This window comes from Aristolochia californica, unplaced genomic scaffold (genome assembly GCF_029961685.1).
Source record: "Aristolochia californica isolate CCGP_79_NKW_82.1479 unplaced genomic scaffold, dmAriCali1.0.hap1 SCAF_13, whole genome shotgun sequence".
NCBI classification, from domain to species: domain Eukaryota; kingdom Viridiplantae; phylum Streptophyta; class Magnoliopsida; order Piperales; family Aristolochiaceae; genus Aristolochia; species Aristolochia californica.
This window is the reverse complement of record NW_027181804.1, coordinates 3,771,631-3,787,364: the sequence shown is the minus strand read 5'-3', so window position 1 is coordinate 3,787,364 and position 15,734 is coordinate 3,771,631. Positions and strand designations below refer to the sequence as shown.

Sequence of the window (15,734 nt, the reverse complement as noted above, 5' to 3'; positions counted from 1 at the left end):
GATCTAGCATGCCAATTACTGGCTGCCGACAAAAAAAAAAAAAAGTCTTTTTTCGAGAAAAATAAAAATAAGTAACCTGGCGTCGCCCGGACTCGAACCGGAGACCTTCAGTGTGTTAGACTGACGTGATAACCAACTACACCACGACACCAATTGTGGCTGTTACAATATCAAAGACAATAAAATCTCATCGTAGCCTTTTCTTTAACAAAATAATATTATTTTAAATAGTTATTTTACTGGTGGATTTATGTAGAAATTATGATTTTAAAATTTTAATTTCATCTAAATATCTAATAGTTATCATTTCAAAAAAATAAAATTGAAGAATCGTAATTTATATTAGATAATTTTTTAGACAAAATATAAAATTTTCTATGTCTATTGTGTCCACCATATATAAAAATCTTTCCTTGCATCCATGCAAATCTCTTCTCTTCGTTTGACCTGAATCCGCTCGATCCTGCTCGGATTCTACCCCGTCACCGCCCCGCGAAACCTACACCACTGCCATCCAAGCCAGATTCCCGTCTCCCCGGCGGGTCCTGATTGTCGTTTTTCTTTTAATCAACTTTCAACCGACAGATGTCAGATTGACCCTTCCCTGCCGCTACTTGCCCTAATGTCACCGCTATAGCGATTAGAACTATTTTTCCAGATTCTTCCTCCAATCTTATTCTTGTTGCAGCCATCGCAACCTCTTTTTTTTTTTGGGCCTTTTTTCTAGGTTTCTTTCGTTTATGTATTTATCTTTCGCTTTTTTCTTTCTTTAATATTTACCTTTATTTCAAATCCTGTGAGGTATTGGATTTGCTAGAAATGTTCTTCAGGATCTCGGCCTTGGGGTGGCGTGAGAGATGAGAGGTTTTCGGGTGATCGGAAGAGGAATGGATTTTGAATCTGAAGAAATTGACCTGATCGAATGCCGGTTCCGTTTGCGGTCGGCGTTCGATGCGTTTTCTGTTGCTTCGGAGGCTTTTTCTGAAAAAAGTAATCTTATTGCTGTAAGAAGGGTCAGCAGGGGTCTTTGAAGAGGGCCCAACTACTTGAATTTTCTTTCCTCTGCCTGTTTGCTCTTTCTGTGACACCGTTCCTAGATTAGTCTTGTGGATGGACACTGGGTCCCCTATTGTTACAATGGAGAACTCCGAGACGGATGGGGTTGAGACTGATCCCACAGGGCGGTACGTGCGGGTAAGTATTTGTTCTTCTTCCTGACCTGGTTTGTGCTTTAGGTTTTCCGGTTTCCTCAATTTGGATTTTTATATGGAAGTGACACCTTCTAGTTGCGGATTTGGGAAATGTTTGGATGATTGTTTGATCCCTACCTACTATCTTGTGGTTCTTTGTTTGACACTGTATCCATTGTTTCGGATTGCTTTTGTCAATTTTGCAATTTCTTGTACGTAGATTGTCTGATCGTTTGTTTATCAAATTTGCAATTCCTTGTATGTAGACGTATGTTAGGTTATTGTGAGTTTTGCGTAAGCTTTTCTTTCCAAGAAAATTAATAATGATGTGAGTCAATCATTGTCGCCATTTTCTTTGTCTTTTATTTTAGTGAAAATAACCTTATTTGTTCACTAGCTAAAGTTAATAAGAGAAGTTTTCATGTCTAGAATCCATTTTTCTGGTGTTAGGAACTAAAGGAATGTTTGTTGGAGGTACATTAGCATGTTTATGAGACCCTTCCAGAAAGTGAAATGCTCGGATGAGGGGGGGGTGGTAATATGACAACCATTTATTTGATTAAAAGGCTTCTATGGTCCAAAATTTCCCATATTCCTATGGCTAAGATGAAAAAGTAGATTGCATTGTGAAAAGTATCAATCCATGTTTACAGATTTTATTTTTTTATAAAAAATTAGAATATTTGAGCAGGAATTTTTCATGTGTTTCTACTGCCTGACATATCTTTGATTCAGCAGAGCTGTAGAAGTTTGTTGTTGTTATATTACTTTTATTGTTTTATTTATCTCGTGTTTACAAACATTTTGCTCTCTCTCTCTCTCTCTCTCAGTCCCTTGTATTTTTATTACTTTCTGATGACCACTTATAATTTTTTCTGATCAGTACAAGGAAGTCTTGGGAAAAGGAGCCTTCAAGACTGTGTATACTTCAAACACTTCTGCCTTCATGTTTCATATTTCTTTTTGTAGTAAAATGATCTCTTGTTTTTTATTTTTACTTCTTTCTAGTTCGATGGCAAATGAAAGAAAATATTCTCTTCTTGTAAGTTCTTATAGCAACTTTTTTGGCACTTCAATGCAGTTACAAGGGATTTGATCAAGTTGATGGGATTGAGGTAGCATGGAACCGAGTGAAAATTGATGATGTTCTGCAGTCATCTCAAGACCTTGAAAGACTATATTCAGAAGTCCATCTGCTAAAGGCCTTAAAACATGAAACTATAATGAAATTTTATAACTCATGGGTGGATGGTAAAAAGAAGACTGTCAACATCATTACTGAGCTATTCACTTCTGGGAGTCTGAGGCTGTAAACTTTTTACCCCATTTCTATTCTATTTTTCTATATATTGCAATGAATTTTTGGTTTCCTCTCTGATAGGTTATTTGACTTTGTAGTCTTGTGTTCATTTGTCATTAGTTACCGCAAGAAGCACAAAAATGTTGATATGAAAGCCTTAAAGAGCTGGGCAAGGCAGATACTTCGAGGTTTGCAGTATCTTCACAGTCATAATCCACCTGTTATTCATAGAGACTTGAAGTGCGATAACATCTTCGTTAACGGTAATCATGGAGAAGTAAAAATAGGCGATCTTGGTTTGGCTGTTATCATGCAACAACGTACTGCTCATAGTGTCATTGGTAGGATTTATTCTTTGTTGAGCAGCTTGATTTCCCTTTCTTTGCTTCTTTTTTCTTTAATGTGATTTCAAATTTCATATCAATAGAAGTTGAGCACAAATGTTTTAAAAAAAAAGAAGATATAAGTTCAGCAAGATTTTTCTTGAAAAAGAAAAAATACAAATTAATGTGTTCCTGAAACTGTTCTTAGGTACGCCTGAATTTATGGCTCCAGAGCTTTATGAGGAGGAGTACAACGAACTAGTTGACGTTTATTCTTTTGGCATGTGCATGTTGGAGATGGTTACCTTTGAATACCCATACAATGAATGCAAAAATCCTGCTCAAATCTATAAGAAAGTGATTAATGTAAGTGTAGTTATCAACATTTCTAGTGGTAGATGGCTTTTGATATTCTGTTGGGTGAAATAGTTCTCTTAATTATGTAATTGCTTGATATGCAGGGAGTAAAACCTCTTTCACTTGGCAAAGTAAAAGATCCTCAAGTGAAGCAATTTATTGAAAAGTGTTTGGTTCCAGCTACTGAAAGAGTGTCAGCCAAGGAGCTCTTGGGAGATCCATTCCTTCAATGTGATCTAAAGGAGCCCACCTGTGACTCTCCTCGACCTTCTGTTGTTCTCTGTAATGTCGTGAATTTACCCAATTCTGGACCCTTGTCCATGGAGATTGACTTTGACTACAAGCAGTTTCAAGTCAGTGGTAGCACCAAACCATCCAATGAAAGTCGCTTGATATTGGAATTTATTAGGATGAATATGGATAAAGAATTCAGGTTGAAAGGAGAGAAAAGTGATCATAATGCAGTATCATTGGTCTTGCGTATTGCTGATTCCTGTGGTAAGGATCTTGTGCTTTCATCATATATTTTATGGTTTGTCTTGGATGTATTCTGAATCTGCTTTGTGCTTCAATTTTAGGTAAAGTGCGAAATATCCATTTTGTATTTTACCTGGACAGCGATACTGCTTCCTCCGTTGCTTCTGAAATGATTGAGCAACTTGATTTATCTGATCAGGATGTGGTTTTTATATCAGAGTTCATTGATTTCTTGATCATGAAACTTGTACCTGGCTGGAATCCTTCAGTTGTTCAGCATTCAAGTCAAGAAAGAAACATTTATGAGGGCTCTCAAGTGCATGAAACCGATACATATTGGGATCCATCAATCGGTGATTTTCATGTCAAGGAAATGGTTGAGCAACATGTCTCCTCTCAGTTGAACATTGGAGGCTCTCTTGAAAGTTCGGTAGAAGAAGTTATGTGTCATACAGGCATTAATTCTTTGGCTAGTCTAGCCAGCATAGATCGAGAATCACATGTTACAGTGATATCTGAGGTATTGGCTGAATATGCTACGGTGCCTGATAAATCTGTGGAATCCGGTCGTACATGTTCTGAAAAGAGGTTAAGTGGTGATGTTTCTGAAATTTTCTTAGGAAGTTCAGAGTATGGTGGCTACAAAATTGAAAAGAATGAAACCCATTCCAGTGAGAACTCAATAATTTCATCCACAAGGAACTCAGATGGGAGCCCTCTCCAAAACTACTCTTGTTCTTGTGTTACTAGTATGGCCACCAATTCTTCATTTATTTCTGTAGATGATAAAGATCAAGATGTTGAATTGAAGATGGACCTTGTTGCAATTGAAACTCAATATCAGAATATGCTTCAAGAATTGTTGAGGCTGCGAGAGGAGGCAATTGAAGGTGCAAGAAAAAGGTGGATGCTTAAGAAGAAACTAACTGCTTGGATCCACTAACTTTGTATTTTTTTCGCTGTTCGCAAGAACAAGCAACGATTCTTTATGTTTGTTGTTTTTTAATTTGCATAATCGATAGGAATAATTTTATACAAAGTCGTTTTCTGAAATGATAGAACATGCTGGTAGCCAGATCATCTGTTGCACAAGGAAAACTTGTAGGAGCAATAGAGTGATGTCATGATGTCATAATTAAGAAAAAATTAAAAGTATACGTTGGTGCTGGATCAAAGTTATAATAATTGACCCAGTGAGGCAATAGGGTTCGTTTTGACCGGACTTATGATTATATCATCATATAATCATAATCATCGTGTTAGAACAGTAATTTGTTTTCTTTGCCAACAAAAGGAGAGGAGGTGGTTTTTGGGGGTATGTTCCAGTGATTTGTCTTGGATCCGTTCGAATTGGAGTTTCCTTGCACAATTAGACGACCATGGACGAGACTATAACTAGACATAAAACATCTGGAGAAGAAAAACAAAACCCAAGACCATATATGAATCTAGCTAATACTGTAAATGCCAGAGATTAAAAGAATAAAATTCCATTTTTAATCTGTTAAATCCTTTATTCGTATCTAAGTGTCAACAATGGAAATATTTTAGGATAGATTCAGCATATAAAGGAATCAACAGATCAACATCAGTGTCAAATCTAGTCCCCCAGGCATGAGATTGCACAAGATATTCTCTCAACTTACAGTAATGGAAAGTATCAATCCTCACGCCACTCCTTATTACAAGTTCCATTGCAGCATTTATAGAACGTAGACATGGGCTCATCAGCTGAACGGATCTGCATCTGCCTGAAGTATGCCTGCCCAAAGTTGCACGCAGGGCAAGTTGCTGTACAAGAGAAGGAAAGACACATGCTTAGCGTTCAGTCAAGAGATGTGGAGAACGAAACAACAAAAAATAGGTAAACAGTTGTTAAACATCTCCAACTGTTATTATAGTAAAGGACTGAGAGCTGATGCCACATAACACTGTAAAACTAAAGCGTGTGAAATTGCATGTCAGAGACCATTTACATGAAAGAATACTCGATAGTCACAAACTGTTCTTAAGGCTGACAATTCTATATTGATTTCTTACATTCTTTCCTTTTTTTTTAGCTTGTTTAGATTGGGGTACCATTCATGAAATTCACAATCCTCCAACACAAACACCCTGTTCTGCAGGTATTGAATTGGATGATCTAAATTTCTATTTCCATACATAGTAATGCAAAGTATATTGCCTAAGAAGTAAGAAAGCAGAGACAAGAGCAGAGGTAAGGATCGGTTCATTGTCAATACAAATCTTGTACAAAGAACTTGAACATCAGCACTGTGAAGATCCTCCTCGATAACATAAACTTTCTCTCACTGAGAAGATAATCACATCTGCACCTGGGCTCTCTGGGTATGATCAGACCCATGAATAAAGTGCTTTTTGTTTTTTGTTTTTGAATATTGAACCCCTAATACCCTGGTGAGACTTGAACCAAGATGTCACAATAGAACAACCCCCATCCCCTCCTCAATACGGCTATTGAGCTAAAGGTTTTCACTTTTTTTAAGTGCTTCATAACTATAAAAGTTAATGAGACCCCCTCTCCCCACTCTTCTCCGACGTTATTGCTAAATACATGTCATCTATGTTCTACTCTGCTCATAGTATTGCTTGGCTCGAGGCCATTTCTGACCAGAGTTGCTTTGACATTCCCTTGTTCTAGTTTGTGGATAACACTATCTGTTTCGGTGTTGGCACGCTTGATCAGATCTGCAACATTAAGGCCGTCCTTGGCCTATTTGAGATCACTTATGGTCAGAAGGTTAACTTGGGAAGACAACCATCATGGGCTACTATATTGAGTTTTCCCTTCTTCAGCACATGGTAGACACTCAGGGTTGCTCGGTTGCAGTTACCGCTTCTCACTACCCGAGTCTTTCTCTTACTAATTGTCTGCCCAAGATGAGATTCAGGGCCCCGATCATCGAGCGGCTTGAGCGGCGACTATCCACTTGGAAGGGTAGGATGCTATCTAAGGCGGGCAGATTGACTCTCCTCAATTCGTGCCTTGCGGGTATCCCAAACTATTTTCTCTCTTTCCTGCCATGCCCCACCTCCATCATTCGGCGCATTGACATGATCAAAAGACGCTTCCTATGGTATGGCACTAGAACCGAGTTCCGTTACCACCTTGTCAGTTGGGATGATGTTTGTATGCCAAAGTCCTTGGGCGGTCTTGGGATCAGACGCACCAAGGAAATGGGTCAGGCCTTGCTCCTTAAATTATTTTGGAAACTCAACTCCCCCTCGGGAACCTCCTGGAAGCCTATGGTGGCCTCTAAGCTTCGGCGTCTTGGTGATAGATGGATAACCGATGGCAGCAGACGACACCTCTCTCCTATATGGAAGGCCATGTTTCATTTGTTTGCATTTCATGATGCTATTAGGTTCTTCCTTGGGGATGGCTCTAGCCTTCGCTTTTGGACGGATTGATGGTCGGGCGATGATCCTCTTACCTCTTCCCACCCAATTCTCTTTCAGATCACCTCTTGTCGTGACCTCTCAGTTTCTGATGCGTGAAGGAATGGCTCATGGGATCTCCATCTGAGATGAGGCCTTACTGATGTTTGTTGTTTCTCTTTGAGATGTGGAGAACGAAACAACAAGAAATAGGTAAACAGTTGTTAAACATCTCCAACTGTTATTATAGTAAAGAACTGAGAGCTGATGCCACATAACACTATAAAACTAAAGCATGTGAAATTGCATTTCAGAGACCATTGACATGAAAGAATACTCGATGGTCACAAACTGTTCTTAAAAGTGACAATTCTATATTGATTTCTTACATTTTTTCCTCTTTTTTTTTTTTTTAGATTGGGGTACCATTCATGAAATTCACAATCCTCCAACACAAACACCCTGTTCTGCAGGTATTGAATTGGATGATCTAAATTTCTATTTCCATACATAGTAATGCAAAGTATATTGCCTAAGAAGTAAGAAAGCAGAGACAAGAGCAGAGGTAAGGATTAGTTCATTGTCAATACAAATCTTGTACAGAGAACTTGAACATCAGCACTGTGAAGATCCTCCTCGATAACATTAACTCTCTCACTGAGAAGATAATCACATTTGTACCTGGGCTTTGGGTATGATCAGACCCATGAATAAAGTGCTTTTTGTTTTTTGCTTTTGAATATTGAACCCTAATACCATGGTGAGACTTGAACCAAGATGTCACAATAGAACAACCCCATCCCCTCCTCCATATGGCTATTGAGCTAAAGCCTCAATCACTTTTTTTTAAGTGCTTCATAACTATAAGAGTTTGAATTCTGTATTTGAAAGCATCATATTTACAATACACCATAATGTTGAAGAATGGCTCAACAATACTTGTGAAAACAAGATCAACCTAAGATCCCTTGTGTTTAAATAAGAAGAAGGAACAAGGAGACTCAAAGTAAAAAGAGTAAACTTCCTTATTTCAGGTTCATGTTTCTGAAGTAAAAACTCTAGATAGTCTCATTAGTTGCAGTTTCCTATTTCAGTTTATAAAAGTTTATAAGAAGAAAATCTAAATAGAGGAAACTTGCTGTAAAGAAAATTTTAATTAAAAAAGAAATTTTCTTTTGGATGAAAGCCTCAATTTAGCAAAGCAACTTGATTTTTTTTTAAAGTAAGCAAGTTGCTATTTTAACTGAAAGGTTCCATGCAAGTTGTAATTTCCTATTTTAATTGTCAGTCTTAAGTCTCTAAATTAGTAACGAGTACTAAGTGGTAATTCCACAAGATTCTTTTCCTTGCCCCTGTTGATATTTTCCTTAATAGCTGTAGTAATCCTATTTTTATATCTCTAAGTTTTACCCATAGCACTTGAGTTCAAAACGTAGGTTTTTGGTTGTTTCCAGAACTAGAGGCTACACACTTTAAAGAAAGTTTTCAACTTCACTACTCGTATTAAAAAGTACCCACCTACATTGTATATCATCAGGGTAAGGATATAAAAGTCCCATAGGATGTGACTAAAGTTCTTGAAGCTAGGGGACTCCCCCAAAGTGAAGTTCTTTGTTTGGAGTGCAGCTAGGGGAAGAACACTCACATTTGACAACCTCAGAAGAAGGGAAGTCTCTTTGACCTCCAATCTCAGCACTCTTTATGGTGCAGCTGACGAGGTCATTGATCATATGCTGATTCATTGTAAAGTTGCCTCCAGTGTTTGGAGCCACTTTCTCTCACAATTCAATCTCCCCCTTCCGTCATACTCTTGGGGAATTGATGCAGCAGACAGCATCTTGCGGCTTAGCCCATTTGGATAAATTGCTTTAGAAGGCATGCTTAACCAAAGTTCAATGGATCATTTAGAATGAGAGAAATAGGAGGCACTTCAGGGGGAAGTCAACTCCAACCTGGAGCTTCATTGGGATGCCATGCAGGTCATGGCATGGACTTGTGCCAGACCTGATTTTGAGGAAATCCTTGCGGGTGTGATCTGAATGAATTGGCGTCTTGTTGCCAGCATGTTGACTCGTTCTAAGCCCCAACCAGTTCCTGCAGCTAGGCAAGATCAGACTAAACTTTAATGGATGTGCCAGGGGTAACCCTGGAGCATCTGGCATTCGCGGCTTCTTTAGAAGATCCGGTGGCTCCATCACACTTTCTTCCCCAGGTTACTTTTGCCTCCAACTCAGCAGTAATTAGAGCAGTCTTGCAGGGATTAAAGCTCTATGACAGTCATTTTTCTGAGCCATTGGAGGGAGATCCCCAAGGCATTGGTGATACAAGTAATAAAACTCAAAAATGTAACAAGATGATTCTGATCACAAAGAAAATAGTGATTACAATAAAACCCAGTGATTAAATGATACCATTAGAAAACCGACTCAAGGGCAAGATAAAACATACTAAAGGCAATAAAATGTCACTAAAAATAAAATCGTCCATATATAACAAAATAAGATCAACCCAAGAAACTCAAACAAAGGGATTGACTTACTCAACTTCCCAAAACATTAGGAAAAAAATTCCTGACATATAATTCAGACCTCACAAAGTAAGTCTAAAGAGAAATAAAGAGTACCAAAACCAGCATTGGTCTGGAAAAATAAGAGAGAGTCTATAAAATAATAGATTGAACTGAAGACAGGAAAAAAAACAAAAAAAAAATCAAGAAGGATAAACAAAAAATAAGACTAGTCCAAAAAACATAGATATGGTAGAATCACTAAAAACATATCAGGCACAAGACTGATCAATATATAGACCTTTAAATGGATGACAAAATTGACCAATAGAGTGGACCATCAATATCAACCAAAATATCGAAGATATCTGACCTTGACCAATAAATTACACCTCTTGGTCAATAAATCAAAGAGAAATGAGTTCATATGGACCTAAATAAAGCATGAAGCCCATTGCTTGGTTGAGAGTATAATATCTTTTGCTTTCTCTCTTGACCAAGGAAGAAGAAGCCCCCTCAAATTTCGTCTTTTATTTATTTATTCGAGCTCTAGTCAACAAAGGCATAGAATACCTATAGAGAAGAAGTTTCATAATAGAATACAATAATCATCACAAGGGCGTGATGTGGTGGGGTCTGGTAACAATGGAACAAAAACCTTGATTGCAGAAGAACTTTGGCCAGAACAATTGGCTTCTTTCTCATTTGATGAAGCATCCAACAATTTTTGAGTCCAAGTGTGTGAGATGTTGAGAAGACTTTTGTCTCACTCTTTTCCTTTGTCTCTCCATTCGTTACTCTGCACCCCAAGTATACAAACACAATCCACGTTTCTCCTCCGTTGGCGAAACCAAAGCTCAAGTCCTTACTCTCTCTTCTCACCGTATTGAATTCCTTCGTGCCTATTCTCACCCAAATTTTACATATTACCAATTGGCCTTCATGATTCTTCTCTCCTCTCTCTCATGGCTCCCATCCATATCAATTGATTGACGTTGTCTACTGCTCAAATGTTTGCGAGTGCATAGGATGCTCAGATCCTCATTCGGAAGACCATGATAATAAGTGCCAATCTTGCCTCGGCTTCGCCACCTTTCACTGCTTCTTCTTCTTTAGTAGTTGATGAGACTTGCGGTGCCAAGATGATACATAACAATGATGTGCTTTGATGATCAACATCAAATAGAGCATCCAACTTAACCAAATCCTAATATCCTAATAAATTTGAGCGGATTGTGAAACTACAACCTTTACTGCTCAAAAAAGAGATTCTAACATGAATTAAGAGCAACCATTTTGGTAATGGGATTGGTATACGTTATGTCAAATTACAATGACGGGTGGGCCTCAAGAAGAACTCCATGAGGAATTTTGCTCTATTCATATTATTAAGGAATAATCCCACATGGATTAGTGAGTACAAAGATCTTGAGTTTATTAGTTGGGAAAGAGGTTTCCTAAGTTGGCTAATTATTTTGGGATGGGCCTTGGAACCAACTTAATATGGTATCAAAGCAGGAACTCATATGTGGGCCTACACCTAAACTATCCACTTGTAGAGCCACAAAATAGGGTTTACACCTAAAATTATCCACTTGTAGAGCCACAAAAAAATGGTCTACACCTAAATTATCCACTTGTAGAACCACAAAAAAGGGCCTACACATGAGGAGAAGTGTTAAGGAAAAGTTCCACATAGATTAGTGAGTACAAAGATCTTGAGTTTATTAGTAGGGAAAGAAGTTTCCTAAGTTGGCTAATCATTTTGGGATGGGCCTTGGAACCAACTTAACACATATTAATAGAATCTTTTCACTTTTTTTGCATCATGGATTGTGGTGCTAGGTGTGGATCAAGCAAATGAAGCCTCGACTTTTCATGGCAAGACATGATTAGATAGCAAAATTCTCTCAATTTTCAACTTCTTGGGCAAGCCAATGGATGTTACCATGGACAAATGGATAGCTTCGGTGGGTGATTTTCTTTGATTTTGAGGTATGAAAGATGATGGTCGAAGAAAAACAAGAAGCTTTGAGAAGTTGAGAGATTGGAGGAGATGATGAGAAAGGGACAAGAAAGTTAAGGTTAGGGCAAGGTTGTTAAGGCCAAGCTAAAGAGTTAAACCCAACAGACATGGCAGAGGTGGTTATCCAATTGGGCATAGTGGTAGGTTGAGAGGGAGAATAAAAATTAGGGATGGACATAATACAAATTAGGGAGGAGGAAGAAAAAAAACTAGCAATTAACATAAGCAATTAAATTGATGCTACAAACTAAGAATCAAACCAAGAAGAATAACTTTATTGTTTCTGTGAGTCGCCTACTCTGATATCATGTTGGAATTAGCAAGAGAAAAGATGTAGAAGAGACAAGGGTTTACAGACACTTCTCCCCTATTTATAACTTAAACAATTTAAAAATTACAATCATGTCCTTACTCCCTTAAACCCTAATTAACTCAACATATAACTTCCAACAAGATCCATTATGATAACTGAATACCCTCTCAGAATTTTCACTAAGGAAGAAAGATAAGAGAAAGGTGCGTATATCACCTTCGGTTTTGGGTGCATTCTTCAAAGCATCTTCGCCACTAAAGATGGCCTCTACTTCCTTCTGAACGAGGAACTGGTTTTTGACAATTTTGTTCTTGATTTCACAGACATATGGACAAGTTGGACAAAACAGCCTGAATCGATTACCTGCACTAGTCTGTTCCACTTGAAGTAAATTGGCACAGTTAGGGCAGAACTCCATCTCTCTTTTCAGACCTTTGGAGGTCCACTTTGCAAATAAGCTGAGCACAAAAAGCAGTTTCTACTGTAGATTCTCCAGAGAAAATCTTATCTGAAGCTAAATCGACCAACGTAGACAAAAAGGTCAATTGCTCTTCATGCTTAACTCCTCCATATGCTGAAAAACCACCATGAATTACAGGCATTATTATTTAAAAAGAGATTTAAGTAATAACAATAATGTTTCCAAATTATTCAAAAACGATAAAATCAATAATGTTAAAATTGCTTCTTGAGTTTTCTACAGCAGCCTAGCAAAAAAAAGTAGATAATCTATCCAAATCACAGAAAAAAATAAATATTTTTTATTTTTAAAATAAAAGGAATACATAATGAGGGATATACATGGAAAAATTGAGCTGGAGGGGTTTTATGTTTTCTCTTCCTGAAACGATAGTGGATTTCTTATTAGGGAAGGCACAAGAGACAAAGAGGATCAAACAACAAGAGAAAAGATTTAGCAAGTCTTTAAGAATTTATCCAGAGAGCGCATCATCTCATCTGGTGTGTAAATCATTAATGTGTCTCTTCTTCTGCTGATTGGAGAGATACACATTCCCTTTTTTTATAGGACAAAAAAGTGGAAATAAAAGCTGAAGCAAACAAAAACGTTTCAATGGTTAAATACTGGGCCTTCAATTTAGAATAAACAATTTAATCTTCAACGGGTGGGTAGTTCAGGACCCAGGACTGAAAATACAAATGCAATAAATATGCATTCAAATAAAAATGAACATATTTCAATGACAAAGACATTAAAGAAAAATGACAATGACATTTAAGTGACAAGCCTTTTCAAGACTATCAGTCCTTCACATACACTTTGTTATCTTTTTATATGTTAGAATTGTGAGCATCTAAGTTAGGATTTTCTGTTCTTTTGTCCTGGTAAGTCCTTGTGCCCTGACCAAATGAAATAAAGATTCAAATTAGTTTGGTGTGCTTATCCTTCTAAGTAAATATATGTTCTTCAACTCATTCACTGGCTATCTTGCTTGTCAAACCCTTACCAATTAGCTTATTTGTAAGGCTTTTACTGATAATCAGAAGAATGGAATCCATTGTGCTCTTTAAAACAATGTAGTTCAGTTATTCATCTTTACAGCTACATGACTCATGAAAGAAACATATCTATCTTTTCTTCTAAGAATGGAGCGGCAGCAGCTCTAGTATGCTTCTCTTTTCAAATGTTTTTGGAATAATCTAAAGCTACACCTTAAAAGACAAAAATGCATGCCAAAGCACTGCCTTCCTACTGAGGATAGGTGGACATATGTAATGAACACTGCAAATTATCACATGATTGTCTCTTATATATGCCACATTTTAAGGAATGTTTCCTATACAGATTGACTTAACTCTTCAAATCAGTGACATTGTCTGATTAAAACCAGAGTTTCAAGTTGCTGGTACTGGTATGATAGACCAAGATTAACAAAATAATGACAATACAATAATTTTCTAACTTCATAAGTGAGTGTGAAAACAGGAACTGGGGGGATGAAAGAAGTGGATAATAGGAGATAAATTCATGTTAATTGATATAGACGAACACAAATATAACAAATGAATAACTGCTAATCACCAAAACATATCAAACATTGGATTCATGTCAATAGGATGGGATTCAGTCATTTCACTGTAAGAAAAAAGAGAAACCAGACAATTAGAATCCACACAAATTCAATGCGGTTTAAAAAACTTGGACTTCTATCTATGCCCATCTTCTCACTTACTAAAACCCTTAAAGCACATCTGTACCCATATTTTCTATCATTTTCTACTGCATAGCCAAGATAAGCAATAAAAATTTTTACCAACTCTAAGAGTTGTATTATTGTTAAAGAATAGTCCCACATAGATCAATCAATAGAAAAATCTTGGGTGTAGTAGTTGGAAAAAGGGTTTCCTAACTTGGTTAGTCATTTTAAGATGGGACTAAACCCAACTTGACATGGTATCACAATAGGTGATCGTACGTGAGCCTCCACCCAAATTGTCCATGTGTAGGAGCCACATAGAAGGGCATATGAAGGAGATTATTAAAGAATAGTCCACATAAATCAACGAGTAGATATTAGTTGAGAAAAGTGTTTCCTAACTTAACAAGTCATTTTGGGATGGGCCTTGGACCCAACTAAGAATATCCTTACATCAAGATAATCTTTTAATAACTATTAGATGATCTGTTTGCCAATGTTCTCTTTTAGTGTCACATTGAAGAACAAGTGAAAGAAAGATTCTCCACTTAACTTTGAGAAACTAAGTTCTAGTTCAAGAGTCGGTTGCCTAAACTAGTAAATCAATGCAAATGGCTAAGAGGCCAATAGGCCCAAACAACTACTATTGATGTGGTCCAGTTAAAATCGGGATGCAAGTGTCCTCATCTTCTATTTAGATCCTGAATGATAGGAAAATCTAACCATTCTAAGCCCATTAGCAGCGCAATGGTAAAATCTGATAAGAAGTTGAAACCTTTTAAACAGACAATAAAATCGTTTTCGGCTGATCCATTTCCTAATTTTCTTTATATGCATTACAATCCTGCAACGAAATTCAAAACACACATCTCTTCTCACTCCATATAAGATAGAAAGACAACTCATGCTAGTGAAAACTCCTACTTAATTTTGCGCGAGAGATGGGGGGTGCGGGGGAGGGAGAGAGAGAGAGAGAGAGAGAGACCTGTATGCTGGTGAAGGGTCGCTGACGAAGGAGGCGGCACCTAGGCAATAGCAAGAATAACGGAAAACTGGGGGGAATTGAGGAAGAGAGAAGGAATGGAAACTGAGCTCGACTTCTGAAGAGAGGAAGGAAGAAGTGACGGGAGAAAGCTCTCTGCTTCCTCCTTGGCGAATGGATTAAGAGGAACGTTCGAAAGAAAGGGGCGGGAGCCAACAAAATTGTTCTTTCTACAATTTAGAATTGTGTGATAACTCGATTTTTTAAGTGTTTCAAAAATGTATAGTGTGTATAAGTAATAAATTTATTGAAAAAATGACACAAATTTATTTAATCAAAATAAATAATATATTAGTTATAAATTAATTTTATATTATTAAATATTTATAATTAGAAATAAGTCATTTACTATTTAACCATTCCAAACTTAAAAAAGTTATTTAAAATTTAATAACATATGATAATTTAATTATTTATGTCCAAAGTTATAAAAAATAATATTTAAATTAAAAATCATTATTCTTATATCATACTAATCCAAATAAGTGTGTTAATTTGAAAAAATAAATATATTTTCTACAAAATTTTAAAATTAATATATTGAAGTAATTTAAAAAATTAAACTCTATTAAAATAAAAATATATAAATAATTTGAAAATAAATAATAATTTAAATGCTTGTTTTAGTGATCAAATGCAGAGCAA

General features: G+C 36.8%; 2 protein-coding genes and 1 non-coding gene across 3 annotated transcripts; 1 reads left to right on the top strand and 2 right to left on the bottom strand.

Annotated features, from left to right (window-relative positions):
* Nucleotides 1-77: 77 nt before the first annotated feature.
* On the bottom strand, nt 78-151 carry TRNAV-AAC (transfer RNA valine (anticodon AAC)). Its single transcript has one exon. It is a non-coding gene; the product is annotated as a tRNA-Val (tRNA).
* A 287-nt stretch (nt 152-438) lies between these two features.
* Nucleotides 439-4,727, top strand: LOC137949079 (serine/threonine-protein kinase WNK8-like). The gene is made up of 7 exons (XM_068795353.1): nt 439-1,194; nt 2,074-2,111; nt 2,272-2,499; nt 2,611-2,831; nt 3,022-3,179; nt 3,275-3,668; nt 3,749-4,727. The coding sequence occupies exons 1-7, from the start codon at nt 1,111-1,113 to the stop codon at nt 4,588-4,590; spliced, it is 1,965 nt and encodes a 654-aa protein (XP_068651454.1). The 5' UTR covers nt 439-1,110; the 3' UTR covers nt 4,591-4,727.
* A 449-nt stretch (nt 4,728-5,176) lies between these two features.
* Nucleotides 5,177-15,204, bottom strand: LOC137948999 (uncharacterized). Its single transcript, XM_068795250.1, has 3 exons — nt 15,033-15,204; nt 12,108-12,465; nt 5,177-5,438 (listed from the first exon to the last, which is right to left on the bottom strand). Exons 2-3 carry the CDS (start codon nt 12,307-12,309, stop codon nt 5,308-5,310), a joined length of 333 nt encoding a protein of 110 aa, XP_068651351.1. The 5' UTR covers nt 12,310-12,465; nt 15,033-15,204; the 3' UTR covers nt 5,177-5,307.
* Between the last annotated feature and the right edge of the window lie 530 nt (nt 15,205-15,734).

Coding starts and splice junctions, on each gene's coding strand:
- LOC137949079 (XM_068795353.1), top strand. CDS start 1,111: ATGGACACTGGGTCCCCTATTGTTACAATGGAGAACTCCGAGACGGAT. Junction 1,195..2,073: donor CCACAGGGCGGTACGTGCGG/GTAAGTATTTGT, acceptor TTTTCTGATCAG/TACAAGGAAGTCTTGGGAAA. Junction 3,180..3,274: donor TCTATAAGAAAGTGATTAAT/GTAAGTGTAGTT, acceptor CTTGATATGCAG/GGAGTAAAACCTCTTTCACT.
- LOC137948999 (XM_068795250.1), bottom strand. CDS start 12,309: ATGGAGTTCTGCCCTAACTGTGCCAATTTACTTCAAGTGGAACAGACT. Junction 5,439..12,107: donor GAATGCACCCAAAACCGAAG/GTGATATACGCA, acceptor TCTCTTGTACAG/CAACTTGCCCTGCGTGCAAC.